Source organism: Fringilla coelebs (assembly GCF_963513975.1).
Source record: "Fringilla coelebs genome assembly, chromosome: 16".
NCBI lineage: Eukaryota > Metazoa > Chordata > Aves > Passeriformes > Fringillidae > Fringilla > Fringilla coelebs.
In genome coordinates this window covers 7,833,443-7,860,819 of record NC_140042.1, presented here as the reverse complement: position 1 = coordinate 7,860,819, position 27,377 = coordinate 7,833,443, and the positions used below count along the sequence as shown (strand labels likewise).

At 46.5% G+C, this 27,377-nt stretch overlaps 3 protein-coding genes across 3 annotated transcripts in view; 1 reads left to right on the top strand and 2 right to left on the bottom strand.

Moving 5' to 3' along the window:
• Window positions 1-27,377, top strand: part of TMC5 (transmembrane channel like 5) — a 130,709-nt gene that overhangs the window by 60,143 nt on the left and 43,189 nt on the right. The window lies entirely within an intron of this gene.
• Window positions 1,901-7,713, bottom strand: ITPRIPL2 (ITPRIP like 2; the record flags this gene model as incomplete). The annotated part of the gene is made up of 2 exons (XM_084216591.1): window positions 1,901-7,509; window positions 7,686-7,713. 2 exons carry the CDS (start codon window positions 7,711-7,713, stop codon window positions 5,594-5,596), a joined length of 1,944 nt encoding a protein of 647 aa, XP_084072717.1. The 3' UTR covers window positions 1,901-5,593.
• COQ7 (coenzyme Q7, hydroxylase) lies at window positions 23,116-27,091 on the bottom strand. Its single transcript, XM_084216515.1, has 6 exons — window positions 27,010-27,091; window positions 26,658-26,848; window positions 26,138-26,252; window positions 25,890-26,029; window positions 23,932-24,000; window positions 23,116-23,242 (listed from the first exon to the last, which is right to left on the bottom strand). The coding sequence occupies exons 1-6, from the start codon at window positions 27,077-27,079 to the stop codon at window positions 23,165-23,167; spliced, it is 663 nt and encodes a 220-aa protein (XP_084072641.1). The 5' UTR covers window positions 27,080-27,091; the 3' UTR covers window positions 23,116-23,164.

The window sequence follows — 27,377 nt, the reverse complement described above, 5'->3', positions numbered from 1 at the left end:
GGTAGGGGTGTTTGTGTTTCTTGTTGGTTTGGTTTAATTTGAGGGGTTTTGGGTGGGGTAGGGGAGAGGGGAGGAACTCCTAGAGGCGTCAAGAACAGTAACTTGTCATTGGAATACACCGAATTCTTCCAAGTCTCTGAATCACCATTGCTATTCTTTAAAAGGAAAAAAAACCAAGGCTTTACACAGAGCCTGGTACACGGTGACATTTGATGCACACGTTGCTAACAACCTTTAAGCGTTTGCATATGAATCGTTACTCGAATCCACGGGCTGTTTACAGACACAGAACACGCATCACCTGTAGAGCTCTGCTGCTGATCTCTGACAAAGCAGTGGCAAATACGCCAGCTCTTGGTTATTTATTTAACATAGGACACTGAAGGTACATGCACAAGAGCAGAGGTAGTCTCTTAATTAGCCACCTGTTTTGTTTGAGAAACCCAGACAGATTTGTCCATGGTCAGCCCTCCATGTCCTCATTTTAGGGCTGGAGCTACTCCAGCCTCTCCAGCAAGCACAGCAGCGTGCTCCGAAGCATCAGCAAGCACTGAAGGAGAATCCTTGTGCTTTAAGAGGTGCCAGTCCTTATTCCTCTCTCAACCACCAGCTTCCCAATGCTGTCAGCCCAAGAAAAGTGGGACTGGCTGCTCTTCTTGCCAGCTCCTGAAATAATGTCATTTACCTCAGGAAGACTCACCAGGCATACATTTGAAGAGGTGACACAAGAAATAAACCAGCCTGGAAATTTCTCGTGTCTGAAATCTTTTGGATCCATATGAAAATGGGATGCACAAATAAGACTCTCTTCCCTTCCAGACAGCTTTAACTTGCATTAGCAGTATTTAATCAGCAATTCACTGCTGACCTTGGCTGCATTACAAGGAGGTATTTGCACAAGGATGGAAAGATTTTAAACAATTTATCCAATGCGTTGGATGCAAACAGGCTTTTCTTTAAACACCAAGCATTCAAGTCCTTAGGCCAGTTAATTTTTTGTTAACAGATTTATCACAAAAGGAAAGTACTGTGTTTCTTTCCTGTTGAATAGGAACTCAGACTTCAAACAGAGAATAACTTCAGAGCAAGGACTGAATGGAGACCAGAGGAGGGCTATTGCTTTTAAGGAAGCCATTAACAGGAGATAATGTTATTAGAGGTGAAGCTCTCAATACATTTTCACCATGCCAGCTTGGGGGTTGGCACTAAATGTTGACATTTTTCCAGACTTTGGCAGCAAGAAATCCGTAAGCCACACCATGCCAGCAGCTGCTGCCCCTCTCACAGAAGCAGCTCCTGCAAGGTAAAGGCAGGCACACAAAGACCAGGAGAAAGCCACTTCCAGCCTGGCTTTGATTCAATGATTTAAAAGCTCAGGGTCTTGCTGTTAGTTCATTAATAGGGAACACCAGCAAAGCTATGTGTTCTTGCATCTTACCAAATGGCCCATCCACAAAGCTCCTGCTGCCTTCAGCAGGACTTTTCCCATATTTAATAAAGGCATGACCTACACGGTTTGGCACAGAGACGTGTCTGGACATGCCATGCTGAAGGATCACACAGATATTGTGAAATGAAGCACCAGAAAGAGCAGATCTGCAGCAACCCAACACTGGAGCCAAGGAAACAACTCTGAGCAAGCCAAGCACCAACCCAAGGTGCTCCATTTGAGAAGTCAGCAGCACCACAGACAGTGCCAGCCGTGCTCCACTCTCCCTCCTGGCTCTCCTCCACATCCCTCTGCACAACTCCCAAGGTGTGGACTTCCTGCTTTCCATCATTTGGCCACTTCAGTGGTCTCCTCCTAAAGAGCACACAAACCTGCCAATTACAGTTCTGTGGCTGCAGGTAGCTGTTAGTGAAAAAAAGGCAACAATGAATTTAAATCTTGAGGCACAGATGCTTTAACACAGTTGTTTATTATGACAGTGAAATATTCCAACAAAACCACCAACTTTTTATGGAAACAATAAAAGTGCAAATGTACTCTGGAATTAAATAGGAAATGAATTTATAAACGTTTCATTAAAATGGGCTGACACTTTGAGCCTATAAACACTTAAAAAACCAAAACAATAGCAGCTGAACACTTCAGTTTCCTCTTTGGTCTTATGATTAACCAGCAAAAAATAGTTGTACCAGGAACGTCCATTACAAAAAGATTTACATTACTCCACAGAGATTTGAAATCAAAAAAGGAATGTTTGCAAGATATTTGGTCAGATAAAATATAATGCCTTTGAGAAACGGAGAGCAGTTTTCAACACAAAATGAAATTACATATATGAATTTTGGTACTGTAAATGAACTTATTCTCTTGCAGGTGTGACTCCCCTCTTCCCAATCAACGTTCAATAAAAACAACTTCATTTGCACAGTCTTTGCAAAATTAAGTTGCAGGTAAGAGAACCAAGAGCCTGTGTTAGGGCTAAATAACATGCTCTTTTTTCTGTGTTTGTGTTTCTGTTTACACACACAGAGGCAACCCTACTGAATCCATGGTACATTTTAACAGCTACAGCCTTAGCAAATAGGTAAGCACAACCTTGCTGTGTATCCATGGGCTGGAGAGGAGGAAGAAGGCAAAAGGGCCACAGGATTACTCATATGGGTCAAGCTCTCTGTATACACCCCTGGAGATAAGGCCCTGAAACAGCTCCAGCACACAGCAGGCACCAGTGCTGTCATGTTTCTGTGGGATAAGATGAGTGCTGTAACAGAAACCCAACTTCTGTCAGCTCCTTTCATCAATCCTATTCATGAATGCATGCTTTAGAGCAGATAAGGGGAATACATTTAATATCTCACTTGTACACCAGAGCCACCAAGTGCACACACATTGCCTCATGGCAGGATGCCCCCTCACTTCAGGAAGGCTCACCCAAGCTTAAGGTGAAAGCAAACACATGCATTTTCTCCATCATGAACTCAAAGCATGGTTTCTGAGCAAAAACTCACACTGAAGATCTACTTGCATAGCTAATGAACTGAGGGCTTGCCTCACTTTTTACCCTGATGGACTCAGCTGCTTTAGGGACCTTGTCAAAACAAAACCCACTTAAATCTCTTTACCCTACACTCCAAATCCACTTGCTTTTAATAGTTCTCCAATTCTACCCCACGTCCTTTGGCTTGTTTGCAGTGCATCTTTGCTGAGAGTTCACCACCACTGTCACTCACCCCTCAGCCCAACTTTTATTTTCTAAACTATTTACATTCTCCACCATCTCTTCTTGTCATGTATTTTCCAATACAACTCTCTTCTCGTGACCTTACTACATTTTAGTGAGGAAGTCCTTACCAAGTCCATTACAGATTTCCATGTATTGTGGCAATACTAAACAAATGCACACCCCTGTCCAGAGAAAAGATCCATTTTCAGAGACAGGGATGCAGTGATATAAACACACAGACAGCTGACTGAAGTGATCATGATGCCAGAATTAACAACTCAAGGATTTTCATGTCAAGAGTTCAGGCAGCCACAATACCCTGGGCTGGCCATCTAGTTCTTCTTTGGGCAAAAGATTCAATGGCTTTGATTGCAGAACTGCATCTTATTTTAAATACCAAGAAACACAAGCCTGCAAAAATAGTACATATCATGGTCTGCTACAAAAAAACCCCAACAACCCAGAATGCAGCTGACTTAGTCTTAAATACCATGTGCAAAGAACATTTGATCAATACTACCTATAAATACACTATTTGTATTTGTAGAAAGAAGCACAGGGCTTCGAATACAAAAATAACCCAGCTTGTGGGTGTGACCTATGCCATAATTACCTGAAAATATGACTGCAAGAGCAGTTAAAGAAATAGACAGAAGTAGGCAAACATCTGCCTAGGGAGTGTTTCCATTTAGAAAAATAGATTTGTACAAAGCTTCATAGATTTTGACAATGTTTGTTTCATGTTCTGATGCACAGAACTGTGAGTAAGGCACACCAATCCATCAGGGAGAGGAAGAGCAGGTTAGTTACTCCAGGCTATCCTAAAGCCTCCCTGAAGTTACACTTGGTCCTTCACAATTTGGGAGTGCTCTCTCAGGACACAGCACTGCAGGTAGTAAGGCACATGCTTAGCTTCCTGAGCACCAGAAATTTAGCAACACATTTTGGGACTTAATACATCAAATGTTTGAGCAGGTGACCAAAAAAAGCGCAACGATTTGAATTTCTGATTTTTCTGACACCCTGGCACACCTGCAGTAGTAGCTAAGGACACTTGTAAACCTGTCTGCATCACAACTCACCAGGTTATTCCAGCAACTGGGACACAACCAGACAAAAAGTGGCAATTATCTGCCTGATATTTATACTCAGAGGGCACCAGCATCTGCAGCCCAGGACTGCTACTGTACCACGAATCAGCGCTAAATAATTCTGAAGTACCCTGAAATATTTTACTCCCCATAACAAAAAAACAATTTGCTATAGTACAGCACTAGAAAATCCCATCAAGGATTATTTGGTTCAAACACTGACACAATGAAGACAACTGGCTAGGCAGTTATCCAGAAATCCCACCAAACTCCTACCAGGGAGCAGGAGGGTGCCACAGTCAACTTATGGCACTGAGATTTGGACTGGTTTAAGGTTTGTTCCAAATAGAGAATTTCTTATTTTGTTGTTGGTCCTTGAGGTAAAGCATATTTGAAGGAAATAATACTTGAATATAGAAACAAATAATAAAACCCAACTAGAACCCACAAACAAATGAACCTCAGAGTATTGCTTTTAAATGTTTTCCTTGGGATAATTCAACCACCACTCCTTTAACAAAACACTAATGCCTCCTCAACAGCAATATTTAGTGCAGCCAATTATCCTAAAAATAAGGCCTTTGTGAAAATAAAGTGCTATTTGTTTCCTTCTATCTGCACTTAAATCCTTCAGTATAACCTTCACTTGAACACAAATGTAAAACTGGATTATTCATCCTGTTATCAGAGCAGTTTCACTTCTTCCCTCAAGTTTACATTAACACGTGTTACATTTCTATTTAGCACAATGTGCTCGATTACCCAGGAAATTTAAAGCATGGCATTGAGCATTTCAAACTGTGATCCACACCCATGCTCTAGTGCTTATCACATTTTAGGAACATCTTGGTATACTGATGGATGGGGGAGGTGCTGTTTGCACTTGAAAGATTTTTAAATCCCACGTGGATTTTGCATCATAAAAAGAAAATCTCAGGAAAAGCTCTATTTTGCCACTAAGACAAGAAATTAACATGGTTTCTAAAAATGTCAGTTTGAGCCTTTTAGTTTGCAAACTGTCGACGGAAGGCAACACTTGAGGACTAAGGCGTTTCCCCAGAAATGTCAGAATTTCCCCAAGTACAACCAAGGAGAATGAGAATCGCAATTTCATTAAGTCTTGGCCCGCTCTTCTCAGGTCATGAACAGAAGCACAGAAGCACATTTCACCAGTCCCGCCATCCCCAGGCAGATGCAGGCTCCTGAAGCACCAGTGAGCCGGGAGTGTGCGATGGAGAGTCCCGGGGAGCCGGCAGCTCTCCCAGCACCAGTGAGGCGGGAGTGTGCGATGGAGAGTCCCGGGGAGCCGGCAGCTCTCCCAGCACCAGCTCACTCTGCTGGCAGCTCCCGCTTGGCCTCGGCGGTGTGGCGGCACGGGGCGGGCACCGGGCGCCAGTACCGGGGGCTGCTGTACATCCTGATGATGTGCGGGGCCTGGACCCACGTGCTGATCAGCTGGAAGGCCACGAGGTCCAGCGTGGGCCCGTCAAAAGCAGACAGCAAGTTCACGGGGGCTGCTTCCTTCAGGAACCGGGGCAGCGCCACGGCCTCGGGGATGCTGGTGTTGCCCAGGAAGAAATCCATCAGCACCTGCTTGCGCAGGCAGTCCCTGAGGTACAGCACCAGGTCCTCCAGCCGCTCCACCAGGAACTGCTCATCCCAAGCCTCCAAGGGCCCCTGCAGCAGCAGGGAGAAGAGAGCCGTCTTCAGCACGTAGGAGGAGAGCACTCGGCCCCACTGGGAGCAGAAGGGCTCCTCCAGGCCGTGCCCGCGGAGGTCCCGCAGCCCCTTGAGGATCTGCAGGCACTTGAGGTGGCAGGAGGCGGCCGGGGCCTGCTCCTTCAGCCAGCCCAGCAGCCGCTGCTCCTGCCGCGAGGCGTTGAGGCCCCAGAGCGCCTCGGGGGCCGGGGAGCCGTGGGGGCCCTCGGGCGGCAGGGCTGTGAGGTAGAGCGCGTCGCCGAGAGGGATGGCTGGGATGAGGCGCACGGCCATGGAGATGTGGCAGCACACGTAGTCGGAGCAGGGCAGGATGTGCAGCGTGGGCGGCTGTCCGGGGCACGCCGAGAGGCTGATGCGGCACCGCTCCTGCAGCCGATAGCGCACGGCTCCCAGGCAGCGCTGCAGATGGCCCTGGAACCAGCGCAGCACCAGCCCCGAGGAGAGGTGGCTGCGGCCCTGCAGCTCCACGCAGAAGCCCTCGGCAAAGGGCCGGCAGCGTCGCGTCCAGCCGTCCCTCGCCCGCAGGCCGCAGACGAAGGCGCCGCACGGCCCCAGCCCGTCAGCGCAGCGCGGCTGGGGCTCCAGGTGCGGCGGCAGCCGCAGGGGCACCAGGATGTCGAAGCAGTCGGGGCTGCGCACCTTGTGCTGCTCGTAGGCGCTGCCGATGCGCACGAAGTCCCCGCGGAGGCTGAGAGCCAGCGGGCCGGGCTGCAGCCCCTGCGCCTTGGCGGCGCGCACCAGCTCGGCCACCACCCGCCCCACGTGCGCCTTGCTGTGCCCCAGCACGTGCGGCGACACCCGCAGCTGCCGCGCGTGGAACCGCTCCAGGGCTCCGCGCCGCGCCCCCGCCGCGCACCGCGCCCCGCCGCGCCGGGGGCCGCCGCCCGCCGCGCCGTAGCAGCGGGCGAGCAGGCAGCCGAGCAGCAGCAGCGCCGAGCCCTTCAGCAGCGGCACCCCGGACCCCGCCGCCTCCGCCGCCGCGTCCTCCGGGCCCCCCGCGCCCTCGCCGGCCGCGCTACCGCGCAGCGCCTGGTAGAGGCAGAGGAGCGCGGTGCAGAGCGCGGTCAGCAGCGGCCAGAAGCCCCGCACGCGGAGGGGGGACGCGGGCAGGGCGCGGCGGGGGCTCGGGCCGCGGGGGGAGCCCCCGCCGCCGCCCAGCCCCGCGGGCGGGGAGCGCCCGCCCCCGCCGGCCCCCTCCTCCGCCGCCCCGGCCGCCCCCAGCGCGGGCCGCGCCGCTGCCCCTCGCCCGCCGCGCCCCTGCCTGCCCCGGCCGCCGCTCCGCTCCGCTGCCGGCTTCCTCTTCCGAGGGACGCGGCCCCGCGTCAGCCGCCGGCTGAGCTCAGAGGAAATGCCGCGGGCGGCGGCCCGAGGGCCGGGGGCGTTGTCCGACGGGGGCCGGCCCGGGGCGGGGAGCGGCGCCGCCCGCGAGGTCGCGGTTTCCCGATTTCGCGATCTCCCGCTTTCCCGATCTCCCGCTTTCCCGCTTTCCCGCCTTCCCGCCCAGGCAAGCAGAGCCCCCCGCAGCCCTGCCCGTGCCGGCCCCGAAAGAGGAACGAGGGCCGGGTTCGTGCCCCCCTCACTGCGTCAGCGTCCTGCAGCGTGTTTTGGGGTGAAGCTGCGAGTTTCTGCACCCCCACAGGAGGGGATGGCGGTGTCGTGTCACAAGCTCCACGTTGCACGTTTTTCCTCAAAGAAGTCTTACAGGCCTGGCCCGCTGCAGGCGAGTCCATCCAGTTCCCGGCTCTGCCTGAGGGTCTCGGTGCCAAAGGAGCAGCAAAGCCACCAGTGCCAGTGCACCAGGGTGTGTATGGGCTGCTGCTGTACCAACAGCTGCTTGCAGTCATAGAATCATTCAAAAGCCTTGGGTTTTTTCCCTTGTGCCCAAATTATTAACAAATTAAGAGAGAAGAAATAACCCTGGGGGTTAAATCTACACAGGTACTTGAGATGATTTTTAAACACATAGTTTGCTGGGAGTATGTTAAACTGTCTCAAATATTGATGGGGACAGGGTCATCATCCTCAACTTCTGTTTGCCTAATAAATATTTACAGAGTTTTGAAGCTGTTTGCTGAAGTTTAAGGACCATCTATGTAAGCATTCTACTCAGTTTAATTTCGGGTGATAAAGTTCCTGCTGCTGCATCTGCACAGTACCATGGGTGGCTCCACGTAGGTGAAAAGCAGTGCTTGAATACAAGAGACTGAACCCAGCAAGCTGCAAATGCTGTAACAAGGAATGGGTGAGAGAACCAAGACATATGCCATGCAAATGTGTGGTTATGTAATTGTGTTTATATGAAACAAAATATGACTTTAGGTACATAAAACAGGTACATAGCTGACAGGAAGTGGCACATAGCCAAGATGCTGCACACAAAGGCAAACTAGGTTACCAAGGTCAAGCAGTCTGAATTAATTCACAGGTAACCAGCCTAGGGTGAGAGTTAAGAGTACACTTGAGAGATACAAAGAGAAGTCCTAATCACTCCAACTCTGACTCTTGGAGTTACAATCAAGAGATTGAGAGATTGATGATTTTTTAAATTAAAAATAAAGCAGATGTAAAGGCAAGAAACCACAAGCAATTTTATAACATCTCAGCCAGCATAATATTCCATGTCCTAAAACCAAAAGCATGTTTTCTGACAGCTCCAGCCAACTAAGTCCATAGCCTTGCTACTCAGAAATATCATCCCACAACAGCCATATCTTGCAAAGAAAACCCAGGAAATGAAAAGCATCTTTATTTCCCACTCCCTGTTTCATGTTTTCCTATATTTCTTCACAAGGCTGAATGAGGGGACAAAACCATCCATTGTTCTGCTTATTGCCTGTGACCCATCACTTTACTTTGTCCTGCACCCCCAAAACTCCAAACTGTTTAAATAACACAGCTGTCCTGGTATTAAACCGATCCTTCAAGATGTTTTATTGGAAAATATTGTTGAACTCTGTGAACCCTTGGCTCATACATTCAATTTTTACTAGCCTGTGGGTTTTTTTTTTCATCCTGGAGCCCAGCATGTTTCACATGCCTTTGGGCCTTGCTCCAGGGGCACTGATTTTTGAAGACAGGCTGCACTCTCTTTTCACGCAGGCTTGATTTGATTAGCTGCGCAGCCATGCTCAGGAGACAGACAGCTGCATCTGCAGGAGCTGGCACAGCCCTTCATGCCTGCTGCCCACAGGGGACCTGGAGCTCACCAGCACAGCAGTTATCCCTGGGGACTTCTGCACAGGGCAGTGCTGCAGCTTCCCAGGCAGCCGTGGGCCACACGGGCTGGGGGAAATGCAGGTGTCACCCAAGCCAGTGGCACAGCCCCAGGGCCAGCTGGCCAAGAGCTGTGACCAGCCACACCAGGCCTGGCAGTGCAAACAGGCTCAGCACCTGCTTCTAAGTGCCCAGGTGGTGCTGGGGCAGACTCTCTCAGGCTGCAGAGTAACAGGCTGAATGCTAATTGTGTGACCTTAACATCAGAACCAGAATGAATCCACAGCACTGGTTTTTACCAATGGTGTTTAAATTAAATTAAATTAGTCCTTTCTCTCCTCCTCAGCCAGAGGCAAGATGAAATCTGCAGAGCCTTGGGCTGATGAGAGATGGCCAGTGGCCTGTTTTCTGGGACCTTGGCTGCTTCATGACTCCCTGAGCACAGGGTGAGTCTCTGGGAAAAATGCTGAGTACGTCAGAGGTGAGAGACGTCCCAGAGGTGCTCAGCTTTATGAAGTTTTTAATAGCAATTACGTACTCAAGAAAAATAATAGGTTGTACACTAACAAACATGACCTCAAAATTGTGACCAGAGAGAATTCATAACATCAATTTTTACTACCATTGTTTAAATCACCCATTGTTTAAATCTGTTATCTAAACACTCACTCCAGAATGTCCCATATACAGGATATCCTGCTCACTAAATAAGGAATAATGTTATTCTTAAACAAGTTGAGCTAAAAATAGCTTATGATAGTTCTGGGGGAGATTTGCAGAGGTAAAAGAAAGCAGTGGGTCAGAGCATCCATTAAAGTTCCTCCACAGCTGGCAGTATATCAAACATCTGTGTGACTGATCTGTTCATGCCCCAGTGCACCAGCCGCTGTCAGAGACGTAGGCAGAGCACAGCACCTGAGGAGATAGAAGGAAGTAGAAGGACAGAAGGCACCAACAGGTGATGATATTTGACAGATGCTTTTATGACCTACCTGAGACACAAGTCTGAGGTTTCCTCCCAGCTATCCCAGGCTGGTATCTGCCCAGCTGAACCAGAGCTGCACAGTCTATACAGGTGCAGGAGGAAGTCTCTGGGGTTCCCTTCCTGCAGCAGTGCTGTGCAGCTGCTTTTCTACAGCAAGTGGGTTTTACCTCCATCTTCTCATAATGCACTATTAAACAGTCTATAGCAGGAAAGTACAATGACTGATTGCAAAAAAATACAAGTCTGAATGGTTGGTCACTTGGCTTCATGTCCCAGTAATTACTCTTCTAATTGTTTCCTCTGAAAACAAAGCTACCAGCACGTATCTCCCACAGCCCTCTGGATGGTCCAGCCAAGGACATGCCATGATCAAAATAAATACCCTTTGCCTGCCATTCCTCTGACTCCCAGATTTTATGGGATACTATTAACTACAATACAAACCAACAGCATCAGACAGACATAAATCCAGTTTTTATTGTGGACTAATGGATCTCTGCTAGTCACAGCAGCAGGGGGTGGGAATACAGGGGAGGGTGTCCTGCTACCACAAACAGCTGAGGGAGCCAGACCTCCAGAGCACTACAAGGACATGAAGGAGTTGGGGGTGTAGGGGTATTACTGCACATTCTCTCTTAAAATATTTTGTTTACTAAGTCAGATGTGCTTGCCACCTTTGCCAGTCGATTTGCTCACTAACTATCAGCAGGGTTGTAGCACTTCTTAATCTGAGAGCCTGCAAGCAGACTGGGTTGCTGTAAATCACACACAGCCCAATACAGGATTTCCTTTCTGTAGAAGGATGGCTTCCTGAGTAATTCATACAGCAATCTCTTGTCCAAGCTTGTCCTTATCACAAACTGGCTTCTATGCTGGTGATCAGTACCTTCCCAGCTTATCCTGTATCATTTGAAAACCCTCAAGGATTACTTTTTTGCATAGAAACTTGTTTGAGCAGGGCATTTATATTACCCATTACCTGGCATTCAGGAAGACATGCCTTTGTGCTCCCAGCTAAGCAATGAACGAGGAATGAAACCCCCAGCCCATCTGCATCAGAGTCATTGGCACACTGAGTTCTGTCTGACCAGCTGCGACTCTGGGACTCTGCTGTCCCATTTTCCATGAAGCTCAGTGGCTCATGTTTTGGAGAGCTGCAACTACAGCACCATGAAAAGGAAACATCTTTCAGCAGAGAGAGTGCAAGGACACAACCATCATAGAGAAGGGTTATCAGCAGCGATGGGGAACGTTTCTTACATTGAAAATGGAAACACAAAAACTCTCCAAGTCAAGACTGTAAGTCTTACACTTGCTCTTTAAGTTCAATTTTTGATGTAATCCAGGTTTGAATGACAACAGTCACAGCTTCCAGTGCTGTATCTAAACACTCCAGCCAAGAAGCCCTGCTAACCCTCCCAGGGCAGCAGAGGAGGGGATCATGCTGTGTTAGTGACGAGGCGCCAGTGTGTCACCTTCCATGCAGGAGCCTCCTCAGCCCATCCCATTCCCTGTCACCCCCAGGGCTCAGCAGATGTTGTGGGTCTGAGGATTCCCACTGTGGAATCCCCAGGTTTAAGAAGCATCAGATAGAGCCAAACCTTGCATGTGCTTCTGTTGAAATAGTTTAACAAAAACCAGTTTAATACAAATCTAATTAAACTTGGATGCATTTGAGTGTGTTCAAATGTGAATTCAATCACTGACTGAAACAGTTTAGTTTAATTAATGGAAAGTAACTGAAATGTGGATTTGCACCATAACTTGCTTAACTAATAAAAAATGATCACATAGCTGAGCCCTAATTTACTGATTAAAGCAGAGTATTTTAAATGAGGATCTTAGCAGTTTCATTACACCAGTTTGGGGTTGTGCCATTTCTGTTTTTCACAACCAGGGCAAGGCAGCTGGAGAGGAGACACCAGGCTTGTCCCACAGCTCTGTGCTGGTTTCAGCTGGGCTGTGTCACTGTCACTGGTGGCTCTCAAAGAGCAGCAAGGCAGCAGCAGCTGCCCCATCCCCTCCAGTGACTGTCATTACTGGGTGTTTCTGCTTTGGGTTTATGCACCCCTAAGCTTGTCATGAAATTAGAGAAGGGGTTTTGTGCCTGACAAATACCCTGCAGCAGCGAGCTACAAAGATGAAGTTTAGGCACAAAGGGATGAGATGCAACTCAGAGAATCAAAGCAAAGCACACAACAGGGAACAAGCTCTGTTATCAGCTTATAGCCCCAAATAATGAGATGATCCTGGCTCAGCTGACACTCTCCTGATGAGCCTGAGCTGGATCACCCACCCCGGGAAAAGAAGAGAAAATACAGCGTGGGAGGGAGGATCTGTCTGGGGAAACTGGCTTATCAGCACCCAGCAATTAGGGTAGGAAAAGCTGAGGCTCTGGCTCCCAGCACCTGTTCTGCAGGGCTGGAGGGCAGTGGCAGCTCTAGGAAGGCCTGTCCTGGACCCTCACCTCATCCTGCCAAGGACAGAGAGGGGGAGAAGTAATGGCTTAGAAGGAAAGTGACCTGCGCAGAAGACAAAGCAACCCCAGACTATCAAACGACCCAAGCCAGCACTGTTTCTCACTGCATTCCCAGAGGGATGGGAGCAGAGGTCCTTGGGCTCAGGGAGGTTTCACACCACACCCAAACCCACATGTGGAGCCTGGCAGCAATCCCCAGCTGGGTTATCCCCATCAGGAAACACCACCCCAGTGACACCAGCCCACAGAGGGCAGTGTCCTGTGCACTGCTCTGGCCCACCTGATTTGGGTGGGAAGATGTTGGGGGGATGCTGCCAGGACTGCTCAGCAGTGGTTGAAATGAAAACCTTGCAGCACAGTGCCTGGTCTAGGAGGTGTCAGCACATGGAGTTGTAGAAATCATGGCTAAAAATCAGCCTCGGGCATGTAATCTTCCTGGTTGAAAGAAAATTCTTTACCGGCTTGGCTGCCCTGTGAGAGGATGAGCAGTACAGGGATGGAGCCTGAAATCTCAGGGCTAAATTTGATCTCTTCCCAGCATCTCTCCACAGTGATTTCTCAGGCTGTGTCCCTTTAACTAAGGTTAAACTTTGCAGAGATCAATGCAAAGCCACACAATTACTTCATTTGCAAGGCAGCAAGGGCAGCATACTCCTATCTTTAAGGCCATTCAGATGAGCTCATTTAATGACAGCTATTTTTACATATGGTGTCATAGGTTTCATTATTACAGTGTCAACCACTTGAACAGAGGTGGGAGCATCTTTCATGTTCTACCTAATTCAATTTGAATTTTTTTTTTAAATTTATGATACAGAAGATATTTACTCCCTGGAACTGTAAAATACAGGTTTCTCACATAGATACAAATGCAAAACAAACCCACTGGAACAAATGGGAATGGCCCAAGCTCTGCTAAGGGAGACTGAGGTCAAGAACAAACTGCCTTTACAACAAGCTGGTTCATGTTTGAATGTTATTTCTTTACTTCCAGAACACATTCTGTCTTCTGTTCCCTTTGCTATCCCTAAAGTGGTACCTGCAGACAGGGGAGGAGCACGGTGAATGCGAAGGTTCACTTTCCCCATCTCAGCATGTGTGAACAGACCTGGCTGAGGTCCTACCTGTGCAAGGGAGTGGATCCCTCACTGGGGGCTTTACAAACATCTCACCAGCATTGGGTACACGTTGCAGTGCCCAGAACCAGCCTCTTCCCTAGCCAGAGGGTCAGCAGTGCCCGTGGGATCTTTATAGCTGAATGAAGAAGAATATGCTTGCAACTGAAGGAGGACATAAATGTTAAAGGGAGCGTGGGGCAGTAAAAGACTCGAGCCCATTGCAGCATCCCTCTTTAGGGACTGTGGATGTGGTGCTGCAGAGCACAGCCATGCCAGCTACCCCTGCAACAATTTTCTGATCCCCGGGCTAGCACAGAAAAGGAATATCTGTGGTGGGCAAAGAATGAAGAGCATGGACTGAAAAACAAAGAACTGAACCTTACCAAAACCAAGCTTCTGCTCAGATTGCATCTCTTTAAATGACACAACACTGTCCTCATATTAATGTGCTTTTCCCTCCATCTCTCTGCTCTGCCTGCTGCCACAGCATGACAGATGACAGAGGCTTGGGGAGAGCTGCCTCAGGCTGCATGAATTTCAAGCTCTCTCTGAGAGCACTTTGATATTGGAAGTTATACACTTGAAATGCCCATACCTTGGGCTCTGCTGTGGTTACAGCTTTTCTGGGATGTGCTCTGAGGGGAGCACAGCTTCAACAGCTCATCTCTGTGGGAAGATTTTTAGTCATTTAACAAGTATGAAATACTAAGGGTTCTATCTGATCTTGCTAAAAGATTTCAGTTCACACAATTTTAGCACTTCAGCCTTTGGCTCTGGATAAATAATAAACCCTCTTTCTAGATCCATTTTTTTGACAGGTTTATGATTTATAAGCCAAATAAATATATTTTAAATATCACTCCTAAATACATTAGAGAACAATGAATTATTTGTGATAATTGAGAGCTTCATTTAATTTATTTCCTTTGATTTAGCTCCCCAAGTAGATGAATATTACCAAAAATAGGCATGTCCCAAAACAGCCAGGCAAGAAGTCCATTTACAACCTCTCCATTGATCAAAGACAGGGAGTAGAAACATGCATAACTTAGTTTTAGTGCCTGTCCTCATCCATCAGCAAAAGGCAAGGCATCCAGCTCCAAACACGCCTGAGCATACAGTGGCTGACGATGGGGAAGCCCAGTGGCAGACAGGCTGTCCTCTCCTGGCCTCCAGCCATGCTTGCAGGTCATTGGGACAGCATGAAACCACCTCTGCTCTGCTCCTGCTCAGCAGTGCAAGCTCACCCTTGGTCACCAGCTCACCAAGAAGGGCTGGAAGGTTTGAGTCCAGGACAGAGATAAATACCTGAGAGCTCTCTGAGATAAATGCCTGTGTGCTCTCTGCGTGCTGCAAAAACCAGTGGAGAGCACCCAGCAGACCCCAAGATGGGGCCAGTAAAAGGGTCTTGCCAGCCCTAAATGCAAATGGCTCCAACTACAGTGTGTTCCAGCCACCACCTGTCCCCTTATCAGCTCTCCAGGTGCAGCTGAGTCCACCCCAGGCTCAGGCCATAGCAGCACTCATCTCTGTGAGCAGGCTCTGAGTGCAAGGCACATTGCCCATTCCCCGAGTCAGCAGAGCTGTATGATAAAGAAGCACACACTGATATGTATTTGCACAGGTACTTCCACCAACCCATCAATAATGCCATCAATTGTCATGATAATGCTTCCAAAGGTGATTTGCTACCTTTGGAGCAGCCTTTGATTGTGTGTGTGGCTCCCTGGAGCGAGGCATTGCTGGGCAAGGGGCACAGCTGGACTTGCCAATGGCCACGTGATTCAAGTAAGCAACACCTTATAAAATTATTGTAGAAGCCAAGGAAAGCAAAGCCCACAGAAAAATCAGACCCAACTTATGTCCAAGAATGCAAAGAAAAATGAAACACCTAAGCTTCATTTAAAAAGTTGTTTGATTTAAGGCAAATACTGATGGGTAGTGGCTGTGACTTCTAAAACTTCAGAGCATGCAAGTCTAAACACAGGGGTGCTAAGTATGGGCATGGGTGCAGCTCCAGAGATGCACTTTGGATCCTTTCTCCCTAACAACAAACAAAACAAAGGAAACAAAAACAGATACTGAATCAAGGCCATGCAGCAATTTCAGATCCTTGACTGTTTGTATGAGAAGCAGATTAATATCTTGGTATGTGAGAGAACTCAGGAATGAGTGAGTGTTGCCTAAGATGAACAGGGTAAATGTTGAGTAAGAGCAGAGTATGGCATAATAATTGCCAGATGCAGGAAAATTTATCACTGGTTTTACAATGTGGATGAAGATGTCTTGGAAATCTCTGCAAACTTCTGCTCTTGGTTTCATGCAGTTTTCATAACGCATGCAGGTCATGTGTGTATTTGTTCTATCTTGGCTGGGATAATTAGACTGTTTGGGTTTAGGTTTTTTGAGGGTTTTTTTAGTAAATCAGAAAGACAAACGTGTTAAGAGTTCTGCTGACTATTCCTAACTCACTACAGGTCAGTTCTAGGTGACACATGGAGGGTGTCATAACACGCCATCTAAAAGCAAAGGCTGTTAGCAGTATTACATGCATTTTTGGTAAGTGCAGGGAGATAAAAGAAGGAAGAATAAAACCATGAATTTTCTTGTTAGTTGGAAAACAACACTCAGGGCTTTCACCAGTGGGTCTGGTGAGTTTTTTCTGTTTGAATACCAAGTTTGTGGATAATGATGAGTCAGTTGGAAAGAAAGAATGAACTCTCAGGTCACTCCAAAGCAATAGCTTCATGTAAGCATTTTTATCCCAGGAGTTTGCAACATCATATCCCAGCAATGTATCAGATGAGTCCAGGTAGCTGCTTCAGCAGCTGGGAACTGCCAGCAATACAAGCTGAAAACCAGGCCATACTTTTTCTGCCTTATCCATGGAAAAATCCCAAATGGAGCAGCAATCCACAGGAAAGCTTCAAGAATATTCCATTTTGCCAGGATAAATCCTCTTGCTGGTCATCAGCCTGAAACATCCAGTGAGTGCTGGAATTCGTGTCACATCTGCTGGAGAGGACCATATGTTGCAGCTTATGCTGAACTGGTGCTCTGTGCTGAGAGTCTCTGCATTTATGACAAATGATAAGCAAACACAGCCAGCTCTAGAGTCTGTATATAAACACATGTATCTGTCATCTTCCTCTGCAAGGCTTGGCTCCCTGAGAAGGCAGAACTGATTCTCATGCATTATCCCTCCAAGCATATGCCCCATGTCTTACAAGATTCCCACATTTTGTGTAAACAATAGCACTTGTGTCACTTAAAATTGAGACATAATTATTTCTCATTAGCAAATACTGCTGAGATATTTGGGTGGGAGGAATTGAAAAGCGGACAGTTATTAATTAAAAAAAAAATCACATTTCAACTCTGCCTAAAGTCTTCTTTAAACCACCTTCAAAGTATTCAAGAAAACAGCATTTTTCCTGCCAAAGTCAGAACAACGAGAGCTGACAAGATGAGATGTGGAAGACAGCTCCTCATCTGTCACTAGCAGTTACCTTTCCAGGTCAGGGCTGGAATCAAGCCATTAAGCTACACTTTCAGAATAATCTCACCAGTGATTTTAAATCCTGCTGCTGTTCTTTTGCTGGATAAAAACCAACTCAGAAGAAGCAAGGTCAGCACACTTTCACATACCAGGAGTGCTGTATGGTTAGGACAATAATACAGCCACAAGGGAGATTTAGCTCCTCTCAAACTGCATTTCCAGTGTATTTCTGCCACAGACCTGGTAGGAGCATGGCTGTGCCCCACAGGAGGGGGGAAACAATTTATCATCAGCAAGGTGAGACACAGCCCTAAATGAGACATAGGCTACTGCTTAAAAAGGAAGTTAACTTTAATGCAGAGATAGCAACAAAGATCAACAGGACTGAGTCATCTGCCTTGACACTGCACGTCTGTCTGCACCTATAAGCAAAGGCTTTTCACTCCACTAAACATTTTATCCATTTACATACACTTAGCAGCCTCTGACTGTACAGGTGCCCTCCAGCCACATGCTTGGGAAAATTCTTGACAGCTTGCTAAAACACTGCTGGCAGAACTTGTCTTCAAAATGAACTGCAAGAAAATTCAAATCCCCCTCACCCACTGCTGCCTCTGCTCTGACCTAGACAGCCCAGGCTGGGCCAGTAGCCACAAAAAAACCAGAAAATCACTTCTAGTGCCAAAAATAATCTTTTTATTACAGTCCAGAAAAGGCATTTTAAATATGAAAACCACCCACTGTATGTATGACTTACTTTCATTAATAACTTGGACTACACATGTCCACCTGTACATAAAATCAATAAATCCATCTGTCCCAGGCACAAGTAACACTGAAAAACAAATCACTGACATTCAAACAGTTGGGTGAAAAATACCTGCAAGGAGAGAAGACATATGAAGCCTGAAGTCTTAAGCAGACAATAAGACTGTCACAATGGTCATCAGATGCATCTCTTCCTTTCCTCTGTGCCACTTCAGGAACCAGGCATTGAAAGGACAGCTAATCTGAATGATTAACAGTTGCATAAAACTACTCAAAGGGTATTTACCTCCAAGATAGTGGAGGGAAACTCTCCTCCAAGATGCTACATGACATGACAAGCAGCAGCAGTGACACTGCTGGAAGGTTCAGGAATGTAAAAAAAGTGCCACTGGTAGGGTAATGCAGGACCAGACCAGGCTGCCCAGAGAGGCTGTGAAATTTCTGTCCTTGGAGGTTTTCATCACCTGTCTGGAAAAATCACAGCTGACCTGCTTTAGTGCTGGCCACAGTCCTGAGTCCAGCAGGAGGCTGGACAAGATGACCTCCAGAGCTCCTTTCCAAGTAACTCTGCATGACTCCTGGGCTTCCATCAGATCATCATTTACCTCCAGCTAAGAACAAGCACAAGTAAAGGCAGTGCCATGGCCAGAGTTTGTGAGACAAAGACTTTCAGAACCAAAAAAATCCCCATTTTTAAAAGTATCAGCATAGGTGTATTAATCTGCATGCTAACACTACGAAACACTGCTGCTGCCATAAGCTGCATTTCTGGACACAGAGGTACCACCCCCTGCTCTGCAGAACTGTGGCATAAGGTGGTACTTCTCAAAAACACCTGAAGTGAGCAGGAAGCTGCATTTATTGAAAGCACCTAACAACAACAACAACTGGAATTTTCATTGTAACACAGTCAAGCTTTTAGAAATACATTACCCACTGAAACTGAGTTGTTAATTCATTTACTCAACATTAGATCAGCCCCACAACTCTAAAAATGAGAATCAGCAAGCATTCTCCAACACAAGCTAAGTTTTGCCACTCTGGAAGTAAAACTACAAAGCTGCTGTCATTCTCCTAAATCCATTCAGATATTTCATGTCAGACACAACAAAAACTGAAGTAACAAATAGAAAAATGGCAGTGCCTTTAAACAATCTCCTCCCTTATAACACATATTCCTCCTTTAAATTGGCCAATATTTTTGCCTCAGCCCTTTAAGCCTCCCAAGCTAAAAAATATGTGCAGAATTCAATGCAAGTGACATGCCACAACTTCAAAGCTAGTGACAAAAAATGACTGCCATTTGAAATTATGTCTTCCCTAAAGTCAAGTTACAAGGCAGATGCATATAGATGAAATAACTCCTGTAATACTAAGAACAAATAGAGATGTACAAACCATGTCATCCCCAGCACCAGGGACTGTATGGCACATCCTCAGCTGGTCACAAGCTCTGTTTGCTCAAGTAAGCCACACAGATTAAGTCCAGACAAAAATGAAGCCCAACCCAGACAATGATTTAGCTGTCTGCCAAACAATCTTGAGTATCATTTTAGATAATTTGCATCATAAATCACAGAATCACAGAGTGAGTTGGGCTGGGTTGGGTGGGACCTTAGCTCACCTCATTCCACAGCCCTCTGCCGTGGGAAGGGACACTTTCCACTAGTCCCATCCAACCTGGCCTTGGACACTCCCAGGGATGGGGCAGCCACAGCTCCACTGGAAACCTGTGCCAGGCCCTCACAGAGAAGAATTTCTTCTATCTAATCTAAACCTGCCCTCTATCAACATAAAGCCATAAACCCTTGTCCTATCCCTACATGCCCTTGACAAAAGTCTGTTCAGCTGGTGTCAGCATCACCTTGTTAATCCCAGCCAGGGGATTTGATTTCTGCCTGGCTGCTGCTGGAACGTGTCCTGGCACAGCCAGAGCTGCATGTTGATGCCTCACATGTGCCTTCTGCAGTGCCACAGCCAGAGCAGAGATCCTGCTCCAGGAACAGCCCCAGAGCTCAGCACAGGGACTGCACCATCTGTCACTGCCCTCCCAGCACCATCAGAGGTTACCTCGACCTCTGACTCAGAGCAGCTTTGGAGAACAGAGGCCAGCTTGTGCCCAGCACTGCCTGCAGAAGAAAGCAGCGAGAGGTGAGCTGCTGTTCACAGAGCAGGGCACAGCCCTCCAGCCCTGCACACACACAGGTGGGTACCTGTGCTCCTCCTCACTGAGACACAACTGCTCCTGCAGCAGAAAACTGGGATCAAGCCCTGGCTTATCATAGACCTCACTGCTACGAGGGGAAGGATTTCATCCCACTGTATATTATAAAACCCAAATTATGTGTGTATTTTTTCATTTACAAGGAAGCCACAGAGCTCAAAGGCACAGTGAAGACCCAGTCATCTTCCCCACTCCCTGTTCTGAAAATGCAGCATTTCACAGCCTCTCTGATCCAAGCTCCCCTTCCTCTGTCAACATGACCAGAGTTCAGTGAGGATTCCTATGATAACAGACTTGTATAAGCTATATACTTTGGCCTCTGCCTGCCATTAACCCCTGCTGGGATGGCTGGTATTACTCAGCTTAGTTCTGCCTGAGCATAAAAAAGTAACTACAGCCTTGCAGCAGCTGTACAATAGAATTGTACAGCACTAAGCACCTCTTGTTCTTTTGTAACCTTTTCCCAGTTTTTTTAGTCTTTCAAAATCTGAAATGGGTTTTTAAACAAAAGAAAAAGTCCCTTTTCTATGAGAAAAATGAAAAGCAACTTCATTTTCTATGTAGAAGAACAACAAAAAAAGAGCAAACTGCCAGTGAGCAGGAAAATGCACAAGCTTTGGAAGTGGCAGAACAGCCCACCCACACTTTAATGGATGGGTAGAAATCTGCTGCTCCATTAAAGAACGAACAAACCCTGCTCAGGAGCATAAAGCAGATTTGATCTCTCAGTTCACATTTCATGCTTGCAGCTGGAGACAGTGTTACTGTCTGACACCCATCTCAAATGTGCAGGATGTGTTCAGCTGCTGGGGACAAAGAACTCTCTATGAGCACTTTCAATTACAGCAGATATGACCAAACACAGACCTCACATGGCAATTTCTTGGTATTTGATGTTCCCAGCCTTCGGCCAAATGAAATACATTTAACATGAGATTTCTCTCTTAAAATCTGTTGCCCCAAGTTTGCAGTGTGTCATGGTCTTGGGGGGGCCACCCAAATTTTGGACAATCACATCAGCATGTCTCTGTCACAAGCCAATCCCACCACTGCTGAACACCACATATATCTTCAGAGAATTTCTGCAACCACAGCCACAGAGAATACAAGGCTTCAGCTGAGTACCAGCTCTCTTGGAAACCCCCACAGATGCCTTGTTCAGCTTTCAACCCTGATGTAATGGCTAAGAAACCAGGAACTGTCTTGCTCAGTTTGCAGTTTATGTCACAAGACTACTGTCTGTATGGGCATGCAGCTTTGAGTGAAAATACACCATGCCCTGCCCTTCCTCCCCTGCAATAATGGCCTTATAAAGGATGCCATCCCATGCTGCCCCTGCTATGAAAGACTTTACAACAGACTATTCATCAAGCAATCTTTTTTTCTTCTTCTACTCAATTATTAAAGCCTGTGACTTACACAACTGCACTGCACAAGCTTCCAGCACCACTTGTTACCCTTTTAACCACTTCAGCTAATCATTCTTTTGTGCTGATTCCTTTCTCCTGCAAATTACCTGGGAGTTGTTCACACATATATTGAATACTTCAGAGAAATTAAGGCAGGAAATCTGTTAGATGTAAGTTTTGTTCAGAGAAATGGTAAAATTAGGGAATATTTCATTAGTGCAATAGGATGGACCTTTAGTAAACTTGAGTTTTCACACACACTGCTCACAACTGTCTGGGGCTGAGGCAGTAAAATAATTGCCTCAGAGTTATCTTCTGATTCTGCAGTCCCTGAGAATCTGTGATGTAGCTTTGAAATCCTCAAGTCACATTATTCCAAACCAGTCACAGAGAAACAAATGCTGCTTTGATTGAACAAAGTAAATAACATCAGTAGTTTGAGGCTAACAAGGTTGACACTTGCAACAGTTTGAGAGATAATTTTAAAGAACAAACTAAGTGACAGTCATAACAAAATCCCACAGAATAGGAATTTCTCTATATTAAGATTTAACCTTCTGCCTAAGCTCCTTCACCAAAAAGGGAAAATAATCCTCTTTAAGAAGCCTTTAATGTCAAATTACACACCAATCAGTACCTACAAACACTAACAGAGCTACTTAAGAAAGCAAGCTCAGATGTACCTGGATTAAATGTTGTCTGAAGCAAAGTAAGATAAGGCTGAAAGATCTAATAGAATATTGAATGCAATTTCACAGTGTCCCAAGTTGCTCTCTCCTCCTGCTTTATGACAGGGATCAATTCCTTACATGCTCAGGTAAAAAAACCTGCAAACCAAACAAACCCAAGAAAATACCAAAAACCCATCAAAAACCCCCACCACAACAAAAAAAGTACAGTAAGTAAAATTCTACTTAAAGAATTTGGAACCGTGCTTGAAAAAAAAAAGGCTCACCCCAAAACACACAGAATGCTTTAAGTATAACTGGTCTTATAATACCAATTTTTGTTCAAGATAGACTGAAAATAAATACTTTCTATTACTTCACTCATCCTGGAAACAAAAAAATATTCTTCTTGGTCTGTATTAACTATTTTAAAATGAGCTGCTCCAGCTTATTTCAACAACAACAAACATTTGAAGGCAACAGAGAATGTATTTGTCATTTTTATGTGTGTGCATCCATACACAAATATTGTATATATATAAACCATGTATATACATGTGTGCTGCCACCTTGTGAACAGTCTCTGAATAGGGAGGTTTAGTTCACACTGGCTCAATTCTGCCACCTTTATTCACATTTAGCTCAACTGACTTTAATACAGATACTTTTTAAATGGGGATTCAATGTGACAAAGGATGGTTGAATCAAGTGCTTAGTGCAGAAAAATTTAAAAGGCTGAATAAAATAGCAGAGTCTTCCACAATTTCCACATGCTTTTGTGTCACAGTTTATTGCCACAGCTATTATGAAAAATATAACTAAATTCTTTCTGATAAAAATATTGCAGCTTTGCATCCAAGTTGTATGGCTGTCTTCAAAACAGAATAAGCTGGTGTCTGTAAAAAGAATAAAAGATTAAATACATTTACTGAAGTGTTTTGCTTGAACCAGATTTTGATAATGAACAGTAAGCACCATTAAAAAAACCAAAGTAAAAACACACATGCCAAGAAACCCCCCCCTGCATTTGCAGTCTAATCTATACTAAACGAAATTAAAATGTATTAACTTTTCAGAATATTCCCTCAACTATTAACATTTATAACTATCTCTATCAACTATTCAGAACACTCCACAAATGTAAGTCAAGAGAAAAAAATTGGAGAAAAGTCACATATTCCCCATACAGTATCCAAGGGAGCACAGAATTCAGTTCAGCATTCCACACTTCCTAATAAAATGATGCCTCCAATTCCCAGCACTGTATGGATAGCAGTTATTAACCTTATCTTCAAAAACATTTAATTTAAACTGAAAAGAAAATCTAAAAATTTGCAGAGGACACCTCTCAAGAAAAAAATCAAAACACTTTAACACTTGACATGAATTCCAACAGATTTAGTTCTGTTCTAGAAAAATGAAAGCTATAACATGCAGGACATTCTTATATGTAACTTTGGGAAAGAGTATCAAGAGCCTTATTTTCTGCTTCTCAAAGAGCCACATCCCAATCTCTAGGTAAGGAAGGAAAGAGCAGCACATCCACATCCTCACAGACAGCATCATTATTCATCATTCTACTCACAGCTTCTGCATCGTGCTCCAGCCCAATGTCGTGGTGTTCCTGCTCCTCATCCCGGAACTGCTTTATGACCTGGAACACAGCAGCTCCTGAGCCTGCTCTGCACAGCAACCAAGGCAGCCAGCACACACAACTACATGCTGCTGTCCATTGTGTGCACCATGGCAAGCCAGGGTCTCTCAAACACTTCTCAAACCTCCAATTCAGCAAGAGGGGAATTATTTACAGCATTCTCCTGGAGTTCTTCTGGTAGTCTCCAAAGAAGTCTTTAACTTCAAGCTGCTGTTTAATTAATATATTGTGGTACCTGCTGGGTCCCCAGGACAAAGGAGGAATTGATGAATCTGACTCTATGTTTTTAGAAGGCTCATTTATTATTATTATATTATAGCTATACTAAATTATACTAAAGAATAGAGAAAGGATACATCAGAAGGCTTAACAAAATACTAATGAAAAACTCGTGACTGACTCCTCAGTCTGACAGAGCTGATGGTGATTGGTCATTAAGTAAAAACAATTTACATGAAACCAATCAAACATGCACCTGTTGGTAAACAATCTCCAGACCACATTCTAAAGCAGCAAAACACAGGAGAAGCAATGAGATAATTATTGCTTTCATTCTTCTTTGAGGCCTCTCAGCTTCCCAGGAAGAAAAGAAGAAATCCTGGTGAAGGGATTTTTCAGAAAATATGACACTGACAATATATCACTATTTCAAAAAAACATATGGCCATAGTAACTTTCAAGACTGACTAGTTTCACACCCCCACATTATTCTGACAATTTTAATAAAGGAATTAAGGTCCCTGCCTTGCCAATCAGTAAGGGTGTTCCCCTGTAAGCTAACCAGGCTTTTTTGCTCATTCTACCATACTCTAAAGAACAATTGTTTGTCTTCTAATTTTTCAGCTGGGACAACAAGGTTTAGAGGATTTTCTCCTGAGATGCCTGCAGATGACCAGGATTGCTTAAAGAAGAGCTCAGCACTTACAGACACCGGGGCATTGTCCCTGCCCAACAGGTTTGCATTGCTTTTGGTGTCCCCAATACTTCTCCTCATACTGGCACAGTGAGTAAACTCACTACCTGGATTTTTCTCTGTATTTTGTGCCATCTCTATTTCATTATATCATTATCTTCAGGGAGGGTATTTCCCTGGTGCACCTCAGCACAACTCTGGTTACTTCAGAGACAATTTCTGTAACAGTGGGATACATTGGAATAATCAGATTTTGCTACATGTTACACTAAGCACAACTGAACACACTGGTAGCCAGCAGGGCTGGAAATGCACCAGTTCCACCTGCTGCCCGTGGAAACAGCTCCATCTCCCACAACCACTTACAGGAATGGTTCCCAGTTTGATACCTAAAATGCTTGGGAAATTATTTTCTCACAGAGCTGACAAACATCAGCTCCTTACACACTGAGAGCATCCAGGACTGGAGCATGAACAGGGTGCTGGCTGGCAGCAGTGCCAGGGGGGCAAACCCCACCCTGGGGTGTATCAAACACAGCGTGGGCAGAGGGGCTGGAGGGGTCACCTGGAGCTCACCTTGAGCACTGTGTGTGGCTCTGGGCCCTGCAGGTTAAGGGGCATGTGAAAGTACTTGAAATGCCTTCAGAGGAGGGCAACACAGCTACTGTGCAATCAGTATTTCCTCCTTTTAAATTAATCAAACTTAAAGCATAATTCTCCCAGTTGAAAAGGAAACACTGCATTACTGAAAGCAAGATGAAGATAACCCAACATATATTTTAGTTTTGGTGCCTGTTTAATTTAGTGCTGCTGAAGCAAAAAGCATCCTTTTAATATTTCTGTTGACTTCAGCATTCTAAGTGACAGAACAAAAAGATCCACTGTAAATTCTAAAAGCATATTGTTTTTAAAAGACTAAATCACACTGGATAATTCAATCAATTTGTTAAACAACTTTTAAGTCATGGTTAAATACCTGCAATAGTTCTTTGTACTTTTCTGGATCCTCCTCAATCAGAGTTCTGATCTGGTTGTTGTAGTGCTCTGATATACTCTCTTCCACTGCCACTGTGCAAGCCATTGCACCCTTCTTCCCAAGCAAAGCACTTCCAGCCCCTGGGATTGGGGTACCAGACACATGAATACAATGAAATCTGAAGCAAGATAATATAACACAATTGAAGATTTCACAAAACAACAATAACAGTAATTATCCAGACTCACCTAAAACAAAACCTGCTACGTTCCAGAAAGGCAATAAAACAGTAGGTCGAACTCTGTATGCAACCATGAGCTCATTGAACTTTTTCAGGTGGATTTTCTCTTGATTCCACATTTGCTGCAAAAGAGCCAGATCACAGAGAGGCATAAAACCACAAGAGGCAAACATTTCCAATAAACTAATAAAAACCAAAACAGCTCAGGACCCGTATGCTGTGATAGCTGAGGCAATACTGTAACATCTGAGAGGAGCAATGGTGGAGAAAGGCAGGTGCAGATCATTATAGAAAGGACAGAGAGGATAGTTATAAAAAGATTACACAAAAACATTTGCAAAATAGGACAACACCACAGCACCTGCAGCATTGGTAACTCCCTTACCAAACTCTTTATAAACCCGCACATTTGGAAGTGCTCAGAAAAAACCTGGCTAATAATCTTGCCATGAAGGCTACGATGTTTCACCATCCCCCGGCCGCTGTTAACCAGACGCAAACGGAGCAGAGGCACGGGGATGGCTCACCTGGATGACGGGCCCCACGGCCGACCTGCCCAGCACGGCCATTTGCCCCGCATAGATGCGGTTCGCCCCGTACTCCCCCGCATGGTCCACGCGGATGATGCGGTCTATGACGGGCTTGTTGATGCCCTCCTGCGCCACCCGCGAGCTGCACGGCCTGAGGGCGGCCCCTGCGCCGGGCACGGGCCGCAGACCTGCCGGAGAGACAAAGGTGACGCGAGCTCCGCCGCCGCCCGGTCCCCGTCCGGGACGGGCGGGGGAACGCTCCCGCCCGCGGAGCCGAACGGCCTGAGGCGGCCCCGGGCGGCGGCGCGGGGGCCTGAGGGGCGGGCAGGGAGCGGAGCCGAGCCCGTACCCGGCCCGCGGCGGAGGGGCCGGCGCTGCAGCAGCGAGCACCGCAGAACCGGGGCCAAGGCCGCCGCCATGGCGCTGAGCGCGACGTCATCACCGCGCGCCGCCCGGGCGCGATTCTGATTGGCCCGGCGCAGCCACCGCACTGGACAGCGAAGCTGTCAATCAAAACCGCGGCATGGTTGCCATGGGAACGAAGGGCGGCCCCTGGCGGGTGAGGCGGAAGCAGCGCTGAGGGAGGGACCGCTGAGGGCGGGCGGGGCGGGAGCGGCGCTGAGGACGGGGCCGCTGAGGGCGGGGCGGGAGCGAGCGCTGAGGGCGGGGTGGGAGCGGCGCTAAGGGCGGGGCCGCTGAGGGCGGGGCGGGAGCCGC